The sequence below is a fragment of the Camelus ferus genome, chromosome 6 (assembly GCF_009834535.1).
Source record: "Camelus ferus isolate YT-003-E chromosome 6, BCGSAC_Cfer_1.0, whole genome shotgun sequence".
NCBI lineage: Eukaryota > Metazoa > Chordata > Mammalia > Artiodactyla > Camelidae > Camelus > Camelus ferus.
Window position 1 is genome coordinate 40,423,038 of NC_045701.1, and position 22,290 is coordinate 40,445,327.

Sequence of the window (22,290 nt, forward strand, 5' to 3'; positions counted from 1 at the left end):
GAAGGCTCCAGGGTGGCTCTGAAAGACAAAAGATCATTAGAGTTCCTTCCTCCCTCTTCTAGGGTCTAAAGTGCTCTCACCTCAGGTGCTGGAGTTGTTTTTTCTCTCCATAACCACAAAATTAGTTTGTCCATTCCAGTACCTATAAGTTCACCTGCTTCCCAATCATTTCCACTTACACCCAGACCTGTCATTTGGAAGAATTAGGTGCAAAAGGGATAAGGCATTTTATAAAACTTACAGACACTCATTATGCCACCGACTTTGCCCTGCATGAACCACTGGGTAAGTCTCGAGGCAGTGTACTCAACCAAGTAGAGATTACCCTCATGATACAGGGCTATATCAATCCAATGACAGAATCCAGGTGGCTGAGCCAGTTTGAAAGCCCTAGACCCCTTTTTGACTGGGTGGCCAACCTACCAGCCTGGGGCTATCATTAGTCAACAGAAAAACATCATACCCAGGAATGACCAGGGAGGAATCCCAATTTATAAAATAATAATAGATCAATCTGATCATTAACTAGGAAGTGGCTGAGAGGAGATGATCCCTTTCTGAGCACAGCCACACTCAGTGACCAAACTCCCTTATTTAGGTGTATGGACCAGGGAGAGATGAGGAAGCTAAGAGTCAAAAATAATACTTAAATTGATTTTTCAGCAGATTCACAGACATAAAAAACAAACTGTCGTTACCAAAGGGGAAAGAGTGAGGAAGGGATAAATTAGGAGTTTGAGATTAAATCATACACACTACTATATATAAATAAACAACAAGGACCTACTGTATAGCACAGGGAACTATATTCAATGTCTTGTAATAACATATAACGGAAAATAATCTGAAAAGAAAAAATATATATGTATGTACGTGTGTATATATACATATATAGAGAGAGAAAAAAAATTGAATCGCTTTGCTGTCCACCTGAAACTAACATTGTAAATCTACAACACTTCAGTAAGAAATAAAACTAAATAAATAAATACATAAATACATAAATTCAAATGCTCAACAATACCAGATGCCTATGAATGCCAGGGAGCATGAAACATCCATTGAATACCCTGACAGTCAGCACAGTGTTGAGCAGATTTGTGATCAAAAGCACACCACTGGCAGGCTGCAAACGGTCCAGGAAGCTGAAAACATGACACAGATCAGTCTCAAGGGCCACAACAGTGCAGCTAGAATCAGCTGACTAGGCTGGAACAGCAGTATTACAAGCTGAAAAGAGCAAGACAGACAGCCCCAAGAGGAGGTCAAAGGTCTGATGTATTCAATCTGCCAAGAGCAAGGAGGTGGGGGTGATGGCCCACACTATGCCACCCCTCGTACCAAAATGCTTTTGGCAGGAGTCACGAATCCAGCTTGCCGTGGCAGCCTCTGCATCAGGAACAGTCCTCTGCCCTTTGCACAGAGCCTAGGAGGATAGTTGTGTCACCATGCCCAGTACAAAGATGGACCAGGCAGTGATGGTGGCAATCTGGTGGCGAGGTCTTGATGTGAACAGTAGCTTCGTACCAGAGAACTGGCCCATATTATGAGCATCTACGTGAGGGACCCAGACACTTTGATCAGTAGCTGTGATTTATCACCTTTTGCAGCCCCAAAGAGAAGTGTCTTTAACCTACCAATCACTTGTAGTTTTCCAAGTGACAGACCAAACTGTTAGACTACTGGCTACAGCCCAGGGGTCAGTAAAAAGGTAACAACTTGTATTAAGGGGAGTATCGGCCTGGGCTGCACAGCCCTGAGTTTTAACTGTGAATGGAACCAGCAGGCCCGTGTCTGGTTCCGCAGAGCTGGCACTGAGACTGAACAGTAGCAGAAGCTCAGCGGAAGACATCAGGTTTAAGCTGAGCCAAACCACCAGTGAAGCAGACCTGGCACTCAGGGTAATCTCTGTGAGCTGAGGTTCTCATTGACCCAGCAGTTTTGCTTCAGGCAGCAGAACAAGAGATTAAGTATCCCCAGAGGGCCAGCTGCCACTGTCTCATGTAAAGTTGAGATGCTGCTGGAGTCAGGTCAGCTGCACGCAGGAATATGGCATTTCCACCTGATGACGAGGCGGCTTTGGCCCTCCCCATTGAGTCTGAGTCCAGTTGATTCACCCTGAAATGAGACTATCACGCCAGAGAGTCACAAGGCCTCCGTGGGTCAGTTCTGAGAACAGCCCTGTAGCAAGTTCCTAGCTGCTTTTCAAAAGGAGAGCCATATCAGGGTGAGAGGGGGCCCAGGAGCCCAAATATCCAAGGAGCACCTCAGGTGGAAGATGCCTCTTTTTGCCAGACTCTAATTGGTTAAATCATGAGTCCCAGGAACTTGTAGCTCAAAGGGGTCATTAGGGTTGTGGGGATCCAAAGGTACCAGTATTTCTCTCCGTCTGTGTCTTCCCAAACACAAGAAGCACCTCTGGCACTCACAAGCATTCAAAGCACAGACATGTAAACACCAATACCAATGACACCAACTGATGGAAACTGCAACAGTACACCCAGTAGGCCCAAAGGGCTCCACTCAACAGAGTTGCACCAATTTCCCTCCTCCACTGCGAAAACTGCCCATATTCCACCAGTTGAATCCTGGTGTCCCTCCCCCCACAGGGCTGAGCAGGATAATGCCTTGGGTGACTCTATCCAACAGAGCCATGAAAGTTTGACTCTCTCCCCTCTGCGAAGCTCCCCAGCATACTCAGGCAGGTGTGTGAGCTCTCACCCTTGATCATCTTTCTCCTTAATGAAACTGCAGTCAGGGTGGAAAAGAAGAGGGCACAGAGGGAGAGCAGCTCTGAGCCAATAAGCAAGGCTTTGCATTCAGTTTCAGTGGCCACTCGCTCATGGCTCACCTGAATAAACATCGAATGTTTCAGACCACCCAAAGATCTGTGCTGAATAACATGTCCCTCACTGCTGTCACCATTTACTTCAGGCTGGGGTGGGAGGTTCTTTGGCTTAGCAGCCACAGCCACGTTGTCTTTAGAGCTGTCCCATTGTCGTAAGATTCCTCCTTCCACCTGCCCAGGCGAACATGACCAACACTAAGGCACCATGTAGGCAGCTTGCTTCAGTCCTGTTTCTCACTGCTCAGCCTCTGATGATCAATAAACAAGCCTCTAATGATTAATAAACCCTTGTTCCCCTAACCCACCCAATACTTGAGCAAGAGCATTTACTCCTGGATACCAGGGAGTTGTCTCACCTCTGAATCTGGCCTGTGGGGTCATTATCCTTCCTCTTCAAGGAGCTTCTTCTTCATGAAGACTTGTCTCTTCTTCACCACATCCTCACCACCAAAATGGTCAAGAACTGTGAAGGGTCTGAGACTCTACCTTCCTTGCAGGCCAATAAGTTAGTCTGACCCAGTTCTGTGGGTGCTAGCAGAAGACACAAAGGACTTAATTACTCACAGAAATGGTCAAAGTATCATTTTTTTGTTCTGGTTCCCAAGCTCCCATCCCATAGGACAATGTGAAGAGGGCCAGGTGATACCTGTACATGCAGAGGGGTGTATTACAGGAGAGGAAGCCTGAGCATAAGAAACCCAAATCTTTTATAGTGCCCCTTCAGAAGGAGACAGCCTTGATCTTTCAAAGCTCTAAGCAAACCTGCCCTTTGTTCTGGAGAGACATTATATCTTCTCTATTTTCTCTATTATACAAATAACCTTGAAAAATATTCCAGAAAAAAAGGCAGTCAGTATCTCTGCTCAGAAGACATACAGAAACATAAGAGACACATAGAGAATTGGCTAATAAATACCTTCCTGTAAACAGATAAAGTGAAATGGCCTCCCCATTTGTTATTTACTACCAAAGAGACCAGACACTTGCATCAGTGGGTGAGAATACCCTTCCCTGATTACTTCTCAGTGGACCTGCTCCTATTTCTCTCTCTGACTCTCCTCAAGATTCTCTGTAAGGCTAAACTTATCTTCCAACCTAACTCACAGGCCAGTGTTTTGTAACAATTATCAGCTACACAATAGCAATATTTCTGAGAAGAGGGCTAGGATAGGTGATCTGGATACCCATCTAAACTAGTGATTCTCGGCTTGTCCTTTCTTCAACTCACCAGAGATCCAGATATTAGAATCTACTTGTCAGTGGTTTGGGTGGGGGTGGGGGATGTCACCAGCAGAAAGCCAAATTTGAGAATTAATAGAACAAATGCAAGCTTAAATTCTCATATGCACTATTTCGCTTGAGATAGATGAATACTATAATTACACCATAACCAGACATAACCATATACAACTACTTGTAACTACTTCAAAACAACTTCAAATAATTATATATTATCCTCGCCATCCCTATTTAATAGTGATAATATAAACTATTCTTTAAAAATATCAAACTTTTATATATTACTTAGTATCTCTGGACTAGAAAACTCTTTGAAAGTCTATTCCTTGCAATTTGGGACAAAAAACACATTTTTTTTTAAAATAGCAAAACTTATTCTGGGAGGCATGTTAAAATATAATATGTCTAATTTTTATAATTAGTAATACTTTTATGTTGAGAGACATGTTAACATATACTTACTGCTTATCTGTCCACTGCAATCAATTCAGAAACATAAATATCAGATCCATAGTTAACCATCAAGGGAAAAAAACACTGCTACATCAACTGATTTTTCCATCTTTGAATTTAATGAGTTTACGTCAAAAAATTAGGTAGTCATTTTACATTTAAGGAATAAAAATCTTAAAAAAAAAATACAAAGAGTGAAAGGATTTTAACCAATTTTTCATTTCTTTTTGCTATAGTTTTTAACAACAATTCATCTCATCATATTGCAATGTGCAAACGCATTTGCAGCACCCATTACAACCACAAAATTAATTTAAGGAAGAACATTGTTACTAACAGCCTTCAGAGGAAACTGGTTTAACCTTCTATTAAAAACTCTACGGTATTTAAGCATTGCATAATAATGCTACTTAACCACCATTTGTCACAAGAAATCATCACCAAAGTTTTCTGGAAATGAGTCCACACAAGGATTGAATATTTAAAAGGTGAGCTGTTCCTTATTTTAACTTTAGCAAGATCTTTCTTTTTCATTGTTAAGAAACGCTTTAGTAGTTTTAAAGCAAAAGCTGTTAAGAGTAGAGTCTAGATAGCTAAAACTGTACTCCTGAGTTCAAACCTACAGATAAATCTTTTGTAAATAGTTCTCAATAAAATATCCTCCCTCCCCAGTCCCCTGCCCCAAATCTTGAATTTTTTCTTACAAAACTTTGGTCAAGAGTAGAAATATATCCAGGCAGATGTGTATGCCATACAATAGCAAGAATGGTAAAGCCCAACTAATGACTTTGGGTTTTAGAAATAGAAGGCAATTAAAATGTACTCAAATTTACATTAAGAAAAGCTTTCACAGGGTAATATTGAAACAGTCACAAAGGTTAAGAAAATACTGATATCAAAGTACAAATGACTACAATGTTAAAATAGACAAAAATTACTATACAAGAGCCTCTTTCAAAATCAAAAATAAAGAACACAACACATGAGTCAGGATTGTTTTCCTGTTCTACTCATGAATTTTAGTCTTTATATTCATAGGGTTGATTATGTTGATATCTAGTAGAGTTTCTTATGACATCTGATGAAGTCTCATTCCAACTTCGGAGGGTGGTTCTTCCCTAAGGAGTGTCTTGATTCTGCTCACATTGTGGTCACTGTACAATTTCAAAGTAGTGCAGTATCGCCATGATGTGTTGAGGCATGAAGACATAGCCCGTGTACAGCGCCATCCCCATGATGGAAACCAGCATGGAGTCTGAGCTGCAGTTAAGGAAACTTCATTTCATTTGCTTTTTCTTAATTTCTTCAAAACTGAAACCCCAAATTTTTTCAACAACTATTTTATGTAGAAGTATCCATTCACTTGATGCTTTCTCATGCATATCAAGTATTTATAAGAAACTAATAACTCTAATTATAACCACTAACCTTAACTACACCTGAGCTCATTTTATCCTCACCATCACATTATGTGGTAGGTACTATTATTCTCCTTATTATATTTCAAAACATCAGGTTGCTTAAAATGATACATAGAAAGAGACACTGTTCAAACTAAGAAACAGAAATGTATAGGAATGCGATTGTACAGTATCAATGACTGCAGTATTACTTTTGCAGTAATAGGAATGTCTGACCCAAGAATTTTAGAATTATTTAGACTAGAATGTGGCTAAAATATTAGCTTTAGAGCCAGACAAAGATCAACCATATACTAATGACATAAACTGGTAGCACTTGCTACTATTAAACATTTATTGTTAATAATTTAATAATAATAATTTCATTTGCAACAACATCAAATGAAAGTCATCTTAATAACCTAAACAAAAACCAGTCTGCACTGTGTTCCTTTCTCTGCATTCCAAAAGGCATTTAAACTGCATATATGCATATCAACAAGGAGCCTTCCTCTTGGGCCACACAAAATACTGCTACCAAAAATCACATTAAATCTAAGGGCTTGTTGCTTTGCAGAATCATGCAGCCATGCTCAGAGGAAAAACTGCTTCCAAACTGGAATTGTGTTTCATTCATTCATTCATTCATTCATTCATTCATTCTATCTCTCTCCCCTCCTCCCTCACCTCCTGTCTTTCATCCTTTCGGCTCTACATACTAGTGGTTTGATAATATCTGACATTCCTTTACTAGAAGATAGGGTTTAAGCAAACAATGTGCTTACTACCAGCTAATATTTGTCTAACAGTCTAGTCGACAAACCTCTTTTATGTATTATCTTGCTTGACCCTTACAGTTTTCCTGTGAAAGGTTTATTGTGACAATGATTCATCAGAGACTGACAGAACACTGAGGGGCTTGTCCAGGGCCATACTTGTCTTCAGAGCCAGAGCTTAAGTGGGAGCTATCCGACTCAAACCCTAAATTCATTCTCGTCATCCAGCAAATATGGGTGAAAAGTCTCCCATGATCAATTTTTTTTTAATTTACTTTACAACCTCCCTTAATCCAGTTCTCTTCTAAACAACCACTTTGTATTTACCACTTAAGCTCTTTAGAAAAAAAAAAAAGGTACATACTAGCTGCTGTATCACTGTTCAGCCCGCACCCACCCATCTGCCTTCTGCCCCGCCAGGCTACAGACACTGCTCCCAGGTCACCGATACTGCCTGTCAACTCTGGTAGCCATCTGAATTGATGCTATTTTCACCCTTCCTCTTCACAATTCCTTCCCACTCAGAGCTGAGGTACTTCTCTAGGGCTCTCCTCCCCTCTCTCACATTATTTTTCTATTTCATTGGCTCTTTTTCTCTGTCTACACTAATGTGAGAGATAATTAGAGCTAAATTTGTGCTTTTCTCCCAAACATCGACTCCATCCCTCCTTAGAGGAAAGCAGCCGTGCTCTCTGAGTGGGCCTGACCCTTCCCCATCTCCAGGCATAAGCCCTGACGGATCTGAACCAGTTAAGAGCTTCTCTTTGTAACAATGCCCACCCCCAAATCTGATCAACCAGCTCAAAGTTTAGGACTTCTGTCTGGAATTCAGGAATAGATTCTCTCTCCTTCTAGAAAATGCCATTTGCTGATGGAATCCTGGAATCACTGGAGTCACTTTGCCTCCATGAGAAAAGCAAAACTCAGAACAGAAGTTGACAGATGAAGGTGATGGAACAAAAAGATTCGCAGAAAAATGGAGCCAGAACCCGGATCAAATGACCTGAAGCCCATCCTACCACTGGATTTTTCAGATACATAAGCCAATACATTCCCTTTTCCCTTAAACCACCTTTAGACAATTTTTGTTATACTTGCATCTAAAAGGATTCTACACGGTAAAGTGGAATTCCCAGGGATTTGCCTTGGGTCCTACACACAACCATTTTCATGTTGCTCCGACCACAGCTTGTGTACTACAGACAAGTAGTTCCCATGACACTGGACATTTCCATCCATGATCTTCTTAAATTCAAGAGCCAAAACTGGAATTCATTAACTTTCTCCAAAACCACTTCTTCCTATGAGTCTTACTTTTCCAATGATCTGAAAGTAGCTGATACACTATTTGATATAACTACAGATTAATTACTTGCCTAGTCACCCAATCTAGAAACTGCTTTGATTCCTTCTCCCCAAATTTAAATGATTAAAGACGTCTCAGTTCTTTCGAACCCCTACAAATGACTCTTATCTCATGTTTCCCTACCCTAACCAATGATCAATGATTGAGATATTTATAATTCCGTACTTAATCATGTAAAAACTCCCATTTTAGGCTCCTAGCCACTCTTTACTAGAGTGAGCCTTTTAAATGCATTAGGCTCCCCACTGCCTATGGGATAGCACCTATAGGAATTCTAAGCCAAGCATCCAGGACATTTCCAATCTAGCCCAAAGTACCTGTCTTAGGTTAGAGTGCAAGAAGTAGACAAGGATCAAGAAATTGGAACAAGGAGTCTTGTACAAGTTATTCTTAAGGGACTTTTAGCAGAAGGGGACTGAGTAGAACAGAGCAGAGTGGGTGGGGGGAAGCTAAGTAGGTGCAGGGGCTCAGCTCCCACAGGGCGCCCTGGAGCATGCATTGAACCACATGCTGGCATTGCTTTGAGGCAGGAGGCCTGACCTTTTGCATCTCTTAAACTGTCATTCATTGGCTCCACAATGGGATGAGGAAAAACCACCTGCACAAGACAGCTGCCTTGGCTGGGCAGTACTCGGGAGCAGAGGGCAGCTAAAGGCACTGGCAGACAGCACTCACAGCAGCAGGGGATACATACACTGCTGGCAAATGGGTCAGGGTGGGGACCAAGGGCATCTACAGTTGACCCTTGAACAACAAGGGTTTGAATAGCAGTGGTCCACTTATGCGTGGATTTTTTTCATTAAGTACGTCCTACAGTACAATGTACATGACCCACAGTCGGTTGACTCTGCGGAGCCACAGATACACAGGGCCAACTGTAAAGTTATAATTGGATTTCCGACTATGCAGGGGTCAGCACCCATAACCCTGCTTGTTCAAAGGTCACTGTACTGTGCTACTTTTCCATCATGCCTCCCCACGCTCCAAGTCATCCCCCAACAAACACACATCCTCCTCACGCCGCATTATGTGAGTCTCAGGAAACAACGTTCCATATTTTCATACTGCTCTGCCTTTGTTTATGGCTTAATTATATAAGTAAGGATAATGGTGGTACAGCTTTCATTTTGTGAATGTCTAGTGTGTGCTTGGCATTGTGTTAGGCCCTTCAGCAAGTTCAAGTAACATTCCAAAATCAGAGTAAGCCATGGAGCCAGTTCCAAACCAAATCAGTCAAACTCCTAAAATCTGTGTTCTTAACCAGGGTACTGTGACACCTTCCTATATATGAAAAGTCCTATTCCTCCAAGTAAAACCTAATCATTCTTAGAGCTCAGTGAGTTATCCCCTCTTGTACGAGGCTTTCCCTAGCACTCATATTTTTTCCATTCTTACACCAACCTCCTGGCAGAATTACTCCCTGATGCTCATAAAGCTCTTTATTCATATCATACAGCACTCATCACCTGACATTATCTATTTGTAGATAAATCTATCTCATCCAGATTACCAACTCCTTGAACACAGAAACAATAGCTTATTATTTCTGTATCTTCAAGATCTAACATAAGATATGCTTAATAAATATTTGATGAATAAAGGAATCGCTCAAGAAACACCATTTGACTCTAGATTTACTGTGGTGCTTCCTACATATTCCACATATTACTGTGACTGACAAACTCCGTGGTGACTACCGAAAAGGAACACAAAGTGTTTCTAAGCAACATCATATTTTCAAAATACTTGTTGTTTTTGTTCTTTTTTTTTTAATCAACTTTTATGTAAGACTTTCAAGCAAATGAAATGGTATAGTAATAATCTTCAGGTCATTGGCTTAAATTCAATTCCTGTAAGAAGTAACTACTAAAAAGCCACCATTTGAAAGATTATATTACACACTCTTTATGACACTCTAATTCTTCAATTTAGTGCGGAGAATGTATCAGTTAAGGAACAAGCATAAATTAGCTGCACAGCAATTGCTCCACTATAAGACAGGAATCAGAAACTTAAGCTCAATTTTGTGAACACTGAATTGTCAAACCTTTACATTTTCACATGCATATAAAATTAGGACATTTTCTATGTAAGTTTAAAAAGCTAAAGCTCTAATCTGTTCTTAGAAACAGTGCATATATGTAAACTAAAAAAAGGTGCAGTATACTGTATATATGTAATTACATACAATATAATGTGTATGTGCAGTCGAACCATAATAATTCTACCTAATAAAACTGAAAAAGGAAAAAAAAAAATCAGGACACTTTTCCAAGTGAAACAAGAACTTACCAAAACTTGAAAAGGTTTTTGCCTGGTTAAAATATAAGATACTAGAGTTCATGACTTTCTATTGCATTATGTTGTGATGCATATGTATGGAGGAAAAGGAATAACAAGTGGTGATTATACATGCTAAATTCAGGATAGTGGTTACTCAGTGGGCTGAAATGGGGAGAGGGAGAAGCAAGTGAGAAGGGGCATAAAGGATCTTCAAATGTATTAGTAATGTTTTCCTCAGCTAGTTGGTGGCACAGGTACACTTTCATATTACTCTTTATGGGGTTTTCTGCATGCCTGAATAGTCAGTAACATTTTTTAGTAAGTAAGAACTGTGAAGTAAAATAGAACTGCATATAGTCCTAGAATAAAAGTTGTTTTGTGTGAAGCATCTTCTTGACAAAGTTTGGGTTGGGCATCATTGGATCTAATTTGTTACTAGGAAATAGAAAGTCTTAGCTCTCAGAAACAGAATAAACAACTCTCAATTCTGGCCAAGATAAACAGAAAATTATCAAAAATCACTTGAACCTAGATGCAAATGCCAATTTATTAGCTGCCCAAATAACAACAACAACAACAACAACAATAATAAACCTAACCTTTTATCCAGAGCCAGTTATTAAATTTAACTTTTATCCTGTTTCCCCCCCAAAATTTTTCTATATCCTGATCCCACTTCTCCTAATTATTTCTAGAATCATAGTAATTAAATAAGCCTCTAAAAGTAAGTTTTCTATACAATTAAGTTTCAGAATTATTCTAAAGCTCTCAATCATGAGAAAATATTTAAAACTGATTTAACTATACAGTGACACTCATATTAAGTGAACAAGTAAACAACTGCCCATAAGGAACTTCTACTAGCCCTTATAATCATTTTGCAGAACATGCAAAAAGAAGGTATCTTTTAAAAGTAGCTTTCTACCAATGCAATTTAAGCAGTTTTAGCCATGTAACTGAAATAGCCCCGATATACTGAGTTGAACATTCCCTGAGATTATGCTTGCCATCGTTTAAAATGGCAGTTTTATTGACACTCTCAGGCATTGGTTTTATTGTGACATCTGCAAGGTTAAGGAATGTGTAACCTTCCTCTCCTTAGAAATGTTCTCACCAACAGAGCTAAACATACACCATTTAGAGTATACCAGCTATAATTTGCTATCTGGTACTTGAGTGGATTTCTCAAACCACCGCATTCTTTAACACACCTCTCAGAGTTTAAAGTATCCTTGAGACTCTGTGAAGTATGAGAAATGAGTACTGGAGTCACCATGGCACTGGAGCAGATCCAGGTTTGAGCTGCAATTCTGCCAATCCCTGGTTGTGTCAAAAACTCTCTGATCGCTAGTCTCCTCATCTATGAAATGGAGACACACATCACCTACCTTTCAGATGATACAAAAATCTGGAAATCAAATCCATTCTGCAACAAAAGGTAATACAAGCTGTACTGAAATTATTGTTTGAGTGCTTGGGCATTTAACGCTATGACTCAGACCTATGTCTGGAAATTGCCCAAGGTCACCCTGCTGATTTATTAATTTAGATTATAATCCTAGAACATCACAATCTCTCTGGACCAGAGTTTCTTCTCCACAAAATGAGGTCCCTTCCTGCACTAAAATTTTAGGATCCCACTTGCTTGGAGAGGGCATTTAGGTACCACTTTTCAATCTTCCTTCATCTTCTGTTTGAGACACTGAGAATATACACACATACACACCCAGAAAAAGATGTAAATAATCAATGTTATATATATAGTACACCTACGTTGGAAAATAATACCCAAAGTAATAGAGAGTAATCTTTCCATTTACCAAACCCTTATTGTTGTCTGTATAAGTATCAGCAGATGTACATAGATTAATCAGGTCTATGTTTTAGAAGGGGCTCCATGATTCAAGAAATATAGAATAAAGGTAGTGAAATCTACACTGTAACAAACAAAAAACCTCAAAACCCATCTTCTCCATCCTCTGTGTTTATAACCATCTCTACCACTCAACTTTAAGTGCTTGAGAGTGAATGCCTCAGCTGCTCCTTGCTTCCAGCTGCAGTGCATTGTGAGACAAAGCAGGCACTTCATCAATCACTTAAGAACTGAGCAGATAATGTGCCAGGATATGTGCAAGCGCTGAGGGTAAATGTTTGTTGAAGGGCTGAGTGAACAATCAGAGATTATTTATAACCTGGATACAACATAAATATTTTATGGGCTCAATGGATTAAAAGGCAAATAGATGTGAAACTATGTATCTGTATGTTGTTTGCTGTTCCTTTAACAGGGATCCCCCAACTAATCATGAGCTGCTAAGTTCCCAGCTAGACAGGAAAAAATAAAGATCTTTTGCCTATACAAGGGCCATCCCGAATCCTTTTCCCAGCAACTTTAAAAAAATAAATAAAATAACAAAAAGAGGAAACATTTTAAAGATAAGTACAGTACATCAGAAGTAAGAACACAGTAACTAACATTTCCGGCCCCAGCCAGGAACCCCACAATATCACTGCCTACTTTAGCAATCTATTCACAAGACTTTGGGGAAACCGAAAGTAGTTCCTCACTGGGAAAAGGCCAGGACCTTTGTTCCAATGGGTATGACTTAATACCTCTTCACTAATCTAAATAATTTAAGTCTGATGGCACTGGTCACATCAAAAAACAAAGCTAAAATGTCATCTAAAACAATCCATTAGTCAAATATCTTTTGTAAAATCAACTCTACAATGCTATGTTTACCTTAGAAATATTCAAAAGTTTTGATAAATCTAATCTATTTTAAGGAACCATCTTAATGAAAAAAGAAAGCATTTGATGAAGTATTTCTGCAGGCTGTTTGGTGAAAAACAATCAAAGTCCCAAGTGAAAGCAGGTGTCAGCTACTGAATGACACTCCAAAAAGGAAGCTTCCTTATTATTGCAGGTTTCTTCCCTTGACCTTGAAAAACCGGAGATCATCATCAAAAGAAATGTTAAGAAGGTTTATTTCTACCAAATATATCAACTATCTCTTGATACTTTTCTAGCTGCCTTAAATGAAAGCAAGTAGAAGATACTGATAATGTTACAGGCCTGTGTGAGCCAGTTTGATACCCTTGGGCCATATTAAAGGATATCACATCCGCATCAGAACTTAGTGTTTAGCAAGCAAAGCCCATTCTCTGAGCTTTCTGTAGTGTTAATTATACCTAAGTATGGAAACTGATTTTAGAAAATACAACTTGATGACAAACTCTAAAAACGAAACAAAAAGTATGCTGCTGAAACCAGCAATGAACATGTTCAACTCTGAACTGAAATCCCAGAAGTGGTTTTAGCTCTAGCCCGGAGACACCAAGGCTCTGTACCACTGTGTGCCTTTATAATTAGAGCTTCTATTAACCTCATGAGGATTTGAAGTGCTGGGGTCAAGGGGAAAGAAATTACCAGTCTTCTCTAAAATATAATCTGTTCTGCTACAACCCATTTCCGGAACATTAATTAGCCCATATATGACTAGGAGGACACAGGAGCTGCCTTATTTCACATAGGATCCTTCCTAAATTAGAGGAACCAGATTAGTGGGAAAAGAATTAAAACCTTCAGCAAGAAATATCCCTCAGCTCAGCTGCTGCACAGGCAGGAGTCCATTTAGTTCTATTTTAAGAAAATTAAAAGTTAGCATTGGCACCCAGGCTCTCTCTCCAGATAGGTACCCCTCCAGGCTAGCACAGCTCTCAGCTAAAGGCAGGACTGCACTGCCTCCTGCACACCCTCAGGGCAGCCCACACCATCTCTGTGACTTCAGCATTTCCAGTCAACTCTGTCCTTGCATTGGTAATGTTCCATGGGGCAGCCTCCAGCCTGCCGCCCAGGCTATCCAAGTTGTCCCCAAAGATGCCAACTGCTGCATCTGTTAGTGCCTGCTTACGAAGTTGCATCGATTTTGAGTGGTCTGCTCCAATGCTATTTTCCCACAAATCCTCTTATTTGAGAATTTTTCAGGAATACATATAACACAAGATGGCCAAAATTCTTTTATTAGTAGTAATTCTACTTTTTATAACTATTTGTCATAAATACTATCTTTCCATCATTCCATAACTATTTTTTTAACGGAGGTATTGGGGAGTGAACCCAGGACCTCATGTATGCCAAGCACATGCTCTACCACTGAGCTATTTCCTTCCCACCATTATTTTTGAAGCATTTCTAAGCAAAAATATATATATATTCTATTAAGTAGACCTTCTGGAACATATAGTTTTAATTATTAAATTTGAGCATCTTTTTTTAATCTAAATAACTTACCATACCCCTGGCTTTTAACTACCACAAATGTTACAATACTCAAAGCCTGGGCTGGGAGGGGAAGAGGGGGGTGGTCACAAGCTCTTTAAGAATATGAAGCAATGAAGACAGGATCCACAATCATCTCTACTGACAAATCACAGGTATCACATGCTGAAACACTGTAGATTATATGTGCTTTATACCCACTTCCATCAACCTCCCATGACTTCCCCTGACATCCTGGTACGGATCATCCAGTTCTTATGCAGCATAGTTTGCTTTATCTTCCACCTTCCCTGAAAGCTACTAGAGAAAATTTATAATATCCAAGGCAGTACAAATAAGGAGTCTAACATATCACATCGCCAGCCAACATCAAGTGTAAAACAAGCTAGAGAAGCTGTCATCAAACTAAAGCACAGGAGCCCTGGGCTAACAAGACTTTTCTCAGGCTTAGGATCAGGGTTAGAATGAGGGTTAGGAGGCTTAGGTTAAGGGGAATCAGTTTACAAATCTTCAGCTTCCACTGTGATCTCTCAGAAAGCTGATCTGAGAACTGTGATCGGCTAGTTCTCCCTCCCACTCCCTCCTACACCTTTCTCCTCCCACTTTACTTCCTGAATCTTACAATTACACCTTTCCCCAGAGTATAAAATAACCTCTGGGAGAGCAAACAAAGGAACAACAACTAACTTCCTTTGTACTTTACTTCATTCAGGTAATGAAACTCCTGGCACAGCACCAAGCCTCATCTATCTGTGCACCTAAAAATTTGAATTCAGAAATGGGACACTTTCCCAACCTGAGCCTGGCAAAATGGCTCCAGCAAAAGGATGGTGAGAAGGGCCTTTCTGCCATCGCTGAAGTAGAGACCAAAGAATACACTGCCAACAATCACAAGCGCACCCAGGGAGTGGGCTTCAAGAAGGGTGCCCCTCAGGCACTGAAAGAGATCTGGAAATTTGCCATGAGGGAGATAGGAATACCCGATGTGCGCAGTGACACCAGTTTCAACAAAGCTGCCGAGGCCAAAGGGATAAGGAATGTCCCACACTGTGTGGGTGTGTGGTTGTCCAGAAAACATAATGAGGATGAAGGTTCACCAAACAAGCTCTGTACATTGGTTACCTATGTACCCGTCACCACTTTCAGAAATCTACAGTCAATATGGATGAGAACTAACCACTGACTGTTAAATAAAATTATACAATAGCAACAACAAAAAAGTAAGGCAGGACTGAAGTTGTTTACATTACAATTCTTTGAACAGAAAAATGGCACTGGGCTTTTTCTGACAGAAATGAAGGCTGATTTTGCCTATTTGGCTTCACAATGAGGACCAACTTTGCCAATCAGGTCATGTGATGAACAATTTCTATGAATTGTATAAGAAAAAAGTATGGTTTTAAGATTTTAGCAAAAATATACAATAATAAAATAAAAAGCAAAATATTAAATCCTTTGTAACTGTCTAGATTTACTATGAAAGATTTCAGATATCAACTTAAATGAATGAGAAGATACAAAGTAGGTCCTTTTTGTTCCTTTGGGGATACACAAATGAAAAGCCTGAATACCACCGAGCTGGAGGATTATAAGCATTAATTTATCGGTAACAATTATTCCTACCTCTGCTTTCTGCCTTTAACCCTCCCTGGTAACAAAAAATTGTATTCATTTCTACAAAAGGAAGATCCAGAGGAAACTGCGTAAAATACAAAAGACTGAACACTATTGGGAAGAAGTTATTAAAATACAAAAGAAAGACTGAACATTATTGGGAAGAAATTATTCTTCTACATAAGTTTGAAGGTAGTGCAAAATGTTCAGGTTATTTCAGGGTTATTCAAAACAACATTTGACTTCAAAGTACTTTGATAAAAATCTTTCTAAAAGGCATTAAGCTTATTTACTGAGAATATTTTTCTAGAAGTAACTTTCTGATATTAAGAATTTTGCCTAATCATCAAATCACATGCTGACTTTCACTGGAAATCTATTTAAATTGTCAGATGATTCTCTACATACATTTTCTTCAAAAAAGCTCATTGAGAAAAAAGTTCTAGTAGAGGACTCTGGTGAATTGGGGTTTTAAAGGTAATTCCCTTCACTGACTAGTTGAGAGGAAGCTCTGCCAAAGACAGAGACAGACAGTGATCTAAAGGTCCCCAGTGGCCAATATACAGGGCTTTGCTTGGTCAATTTTGTTCTGTTTGTTGTGTTCACTTACAAAATATACTTTAGATAGGAAATACACATACACATACACACACACACACACACACACACACAGACACTTAATTGTAGGAAACCATATCAATCATTGTTAGTAACTCCAAAAGGGCATGGCAAAATATATGCCACAAACACCTCTTGAATGGCTTATAAAAACCTTGATTTCACTAAACCACGCACACCAAAACAACATCTATGAAGAGTATTTTCCAGGTGTTCACAGAATATCTCAGGAAGATGCACAGGAAACTTCTGACACTGGTTGCCCCGGGGTGGCCAGGTCAGGGGTAGAAGGAACTTTTCACCAACTACCTTGTTGTATCTTTTGAGTTTTGAACCATGAGGATGTACAATCTATTTTTCATTTACAATTCAAAAATTCATATTTTCTAAACTCTCAAATACTTTAATTACTCTGGTATACTGAGATGCGAAGAAAAATCCTTCTTAATTCTAGCTGTAAGCATTTGAGGACACAGCAAAAATCTAAGAAAATAAATAGTTGCTACTGAAAATAGTATACAGCTTAAAATTTTTAATGCTCACTGTTTCATTATCATTCAAAGCCTTTCTCAATCGAAAACACCTACCTTTGCTTCTATCCTTGCCTCCTCTGACCATCCTTAATCTATTCCAAATGCTGCAACCAAAGTAAACCTTTTCAAACTTAAAAAGTCAGATTGGATCATTCCCCTATGAAACTTTCCAAGAGCACCTTTTTTTCTCCAAGATTAAAAACCAAAGTCCTTACAATGACCTCCAGGACCTCCAATGACTCTGACCTCACCACCTGCTACTCTCCCCCATGCTCATTCTGCTCCCCCCTTACCTGCCTCAGTGATGGCCTTCATCCATGCCAGGTCAGCTCTGGACTCAGGGACTTTCCAATGGCTATACCCTCTGCCAGCTATGCTCTTCCCTCAGATTTCTACCCTGCTACTCCCTCATCTCCCTTACATTTTTACTCAAATATGCCTTCTCAACAAAGCCTCTCCTGATAGCCTCTATAAAAACAGCAACTCCATCCCATCTGCACATTTCTTATCCAGCGACCTACTTTCCTGTTTTCCATAATGCTTACCACCTAACATACCATATATTCATTCCACTTGTTATAAAAGTTCCCCGAGGACAGGGATCTCTGCCTCATTTGCTTACTAATATATCATAGACACCTAGGGCAGCATCTGGCACAAGGTACACACACAGAAGTGTCCGTTCAATTAATAAACAGCCCCAACCTGCTTTCTGAACTTGACTTCCCACCTATTTGGCCTTAAAGAATCCCTGCTCCAGCCAGTCAGCCTGGCGGACTCGCCATCCCAGGACACCTCTGCACCCCAGTCCATACCTTCTTCCCATGTGGGAAAAAATACAGCAAAACACTCAGATTCGTCCCTGAAGGGTCTCTGAGCACTCCAGTCCATCACGGGCTTCCCGCCCTGCACCCCAGGACACTCACTGCCCAGCTCCCTCACAGAATGACATGAAGGGGATACATCTGAGAACATGTGTAAATTCTAATTTCTCCTAAACTTGGATCTAATTTCCTTGAAGGAAGAAATGAAATCATCCTCTTGGAAACTTAGAACAGAATTCAGTACATTAAAAATGAGAACAAATTTGTTCCTAGGCTGTATTTCTTTTCCATTCAAAATGAAAACAGCTTTGAGTCTCATGGAGAAAAAAAATGTATATACCTATAGCTTATTTTCCTACTTTATTAAATATTAAAATGTCAGTGAAATATCTTATAATAACCTATAATGGAAAAGAATCTGAAAAAGAATATATATAAAATATATATACATACACATATATGTATAACTGAATCACTTTGCTGTACACTTGAAACTAGCACATTATAAATCAACTATACTTCAATTTTTTTAAAAAAAAACTAATGTCAGTGAGAAAACTGTTACTGGATTTGAGTGACTCTACCCAAAAAGTGTGAGCACCTCTCTCACCTCAAGAATTCTCACCCCATACCTAGCAGGCCCTACCAGATCTGACTTCCTTGCCTACGACTCACCCTCTCCTTCCCTTGGCCCCAGCCGCACCAGACACTCGGCTGTCCCAGAAAAATGCCAGACATGCTGGTGCTTTAGGGCATTTGTAGTTACTGTTCCTTCTGCCTGGGATGCTCAATCCCCTGAAGTTTTTTCCTGCTTAAATCTTTCTGAATGTCCCCTTCCTGACCACTCTAGCTAAAATCAAAGAACATGCCCTCTTTCTTGGTTCCTATCTGTTTTATTTTTCTTCATAACAGCTATAACAATCTAATAGTCTATATTTTTCACTTATTTACAAGTGACATTAGAATAAATATTTTATCTGTTTTATTTATAGTTACAGCCCTACTATCTAGAATAGTATCTGGCAACTAGAAAGTACATAATACTTGTAAAATGCAGAATTCAGCAAATGTACATAGTTAACAAATGAGTAGACAGAGCAATGTTAACTTTGTTAACATCTTCAAAGTAAATCAAAGAAGTTCTTTCAACCTACAGTCTTTTCCATTTCTTTAAAAGTTTGAATTCTCTCCAAGAACTTAATTTTGTTCATCAGAAACAGCCAAGTCTAAAAGCTACTCTAAAAGTGGTTTAAAATCAGATCTCTTTTACCATTTCCCAAATACTTCTGTGATTTCTTTGAAATGAAAAATCAACATATAAACAAATGTTTGTCACGTATTAGTTGCATTTCCAGCAGTGTGGCTGGAGGGGGGGAAACACACCTCTTTTCTTGAAGAAACATGGAATGTCTTTCAGGGGGAATCAAATCCCCAATATAAACTAAAAAACTTCACATTTTGGTTAAAATAAATGGAAGTATAAAATGCCATGGAAACATAAGAAGCCACAGAGAGATGGCAAATATAACCCAGTAATTACAGAATAAAGCTTTATTTTTTTTTAATTAAAAAGGCAAGGCTAAAATAATGTTTACTTATGCTTCAATTTATTTGAACAAAGTATTTTTAATTTTCCACTTCCCCTCAACAGCACAGTTACAATGCTATTCAGTGAGGCACTAAAGGGAGTATTTCACTGGTTACAAAACCTGTCTTGGTTACAAAACTTGCTCTTTCCTTTCCCACTGATGGCTGCCAGTAAGGAAAGGGGACTTTTGAAATATATTAAAAACTTTCCCTCTGGAAGTTAAAGTCAGTGGTTCCCAGCATGTCTCTTTCTAGTTGGCTGCATTTCTCACTAGTTTTTTGTTTTTGTTTTTGTTTTTGTTTTGAAATCCTTTGGTCCCACAAACAAAAGCTTCAAAGGCAAAAATCCAGAGGTACTACATATTATTTCATAATTTATGTCTTCATCCCCCACCCCTGAAAAAAGCCATCATGTAGGTACTTCTAGGACACTATTACTACTGCAACATAATACAAAAAAACCTTAACACCACTGACACTGTAGCATTCATCCACATGCCAACAAAAGCTTTTAAGTGTAAAATCTACAGAATACTCTGATAGTGGGGCTCTACATTCAACTTCTGATTTAAAGAGTTTCAATTTAGCACAGCATTGTTTAAATTCACTTCTTAACGACTGAGTCAAGAGATGTCCTATATTTTAGTATACATTTTACAAGGATGACTTCCTGCACTCTAACCTACAGAATTTAGAGACCAGTGCAGCTACAAATAAATGGTGGAGGAAATTAGAGAATACTTTACATTCAGTAAAGTAAATCCAAAATATGCATTCTGGTTCTTAAGTTCCAGGTTTGGAAAGAAATGCCAACAATAATAAAACTAAATTTCCTTTTAAGTAGCTAAGATGCCTTAAAAGTGTTGAAACAAAAGACTCAGCTTTGAGTACAATCTTATGCTAGTTCAATACAAATAAACACATTTATTAAGGCTTGGAATGAAATTACCTCAGGCACTCTACCACAACGCAACAATGTGTTTGCATAGTTGTTCTGAAGCTACTCCAAACTAAACCACATTGAAGAGGAGAGGCTCTGTAGAAGCAACCATGTTATGTAAAATATGTTTCATGTTGGTCCTCAAGTTAAAAAAAAAAAGTTACATCTCATTATTCGTATTTATTTTGCAAGAATAATATTAAGGGAAGTCAACATAGACAAATGGAGACAGACCAGAGGGAGCCTCTCTTCACAACCTTGAGTTATTAACTGAGGTTGTGAGAGTTAGATGAGTTAAGATACAGGTGAAGTGCTTAGCACACTTCCTTGGCTCGTAACAAACACTCAGTAGTTATTAACAAGTATTAATTAGCTATCTACCGAAAACACAGTTTCAAACACTATCTACAAATAACCACAAATTCCTTCTCCCGCTTGACTTCTACGGACTATGTAAACAGCAAATTAACGAGCAGACCACACTTTTTAAACTATCGATCTTGAAGACCAAAAAGATACAATTAACAGCTTTCAAAAACTATACTGAAATGCCATGAAGACAAACTCACAACCTAATTTAAAAGCTGATAAACTGGTTAGCATTCTCATTAGGACCAAAAAGAGCTAAAGCAGGGACAGTTAAAGGTCAAAGGCGTCCAAGCCAAGAGTGGTGTGTTCCTCTTACACGGTCCCTGCCTCCCACAGGAACAGGAGACTGAATCAAAGACTGGCATGGCCGAAGTGCAGGCGAGGGCACACCAGGCAGACATCGCCCTAGGAGATCTCCTCCAGCAATAAAGACGCTTTTCTCTCAGGTCAAGTGACTCCCCAGCGACCTCCGATCTCAAGAGATCTGCCTCCGACCTGCAAACGCGGGAGCGCCACTCTGGGCCCCGAGACCTCGGCCCCACACGCCAGCCGCGAAGAGGCCAGTCCGCGCGCGCCGTTCCCGTGGGGCCGCCTCTCCGCCCTCCCGCCGCCCCCCGCGCGCCAGGCCCAGGGCTCGGGAGGATGCCGCCCCGGCCCCCCCCCCCCCACCGCGCCGCACCCACGCCCGGCCCCGCGCAGGATACTGAACACAGTCCGCTCCCAGGGCTCCAGCATGTAGAGCGCCGTGACCAGCAGGTACTGGTAGTAGAACCAGGATATCTGCTTCCAGGCCCGCGCCAGCGCCATCCCCGCCACGCGCCTCCCGCGCCGCAGCCAAACGTCAGTCTGTCCGGCCGGCCTCCGGTTCGCGTCCTAAAGCTCCCGGCCGCCAGGTCCGCCCGCCCGCCACCCATCGCCCATTGGCCGGCCCAGTCCGGCGCGTCACCCGCGGGCACGCCCAGCCCCGCGCGCGCCCGGGCCGCCGGCCGCGAGCCCCGGCCGGCCGGTGCTCATTGGCCAGGCCTGGGCCGGGCGCCGCACCGCCCCCGGAGCGTTTCCCCCTCCCCGGGCCGCGCCCACGCGAGCCGAAGAACTGTCCCCGCGAGAGCGCCCCGCCCGGCTCCGCCTCGTCCGGCCGTTGGAGGGTGGGGCGTTACT

The 22,290-nt window shown here is 40.4% G+C and overlaps 1 protein-coding gene and 1 long non-coding RNA gene across 2 annotated transcripts in view; both read right to left on the reverse strand.

Moving 5' to 3' along the window:
• LOC116664227 overlaps positions 1 to 22,290 on the reverse strand; it is a 59,155-nt gene that overhangs the window by 22,864 nt on the left and 14,001 nt on the right. Inside the window, exon 6 of the long non-coding RNA XR_004320627.1 lies at positions 3,205 to 3,379. This is a non-coding gene — a long non-coding RNA (uncharacterized LOC116664227). The remainder of the gene's footprint in view (positions 1 to 3,204; positions 3,380 to 22,290) is intronic.
• Positions 4,638 to 22,000, reverse strand: SPTSSA (serine palmitoyltransferase small subunit A). Its single transcript, XM_032481858.1, has 2 exons — positions 21,837 to 22,000; positions 4,638 to 5,795 (listed from the first exon to the last, which is right to left on the reverse strand). Exons 1-2 carry the CDS (start codon positions 21,937 to 21,939, stop codon positions 5,692 to 5,694), a joined length of 207 nt encoding a protein of 68 aa, XP_032337749.1. The 5' UTR covers positions 21,940 to 22,000; the 3' UTR covers positions 4,638 to 5,691.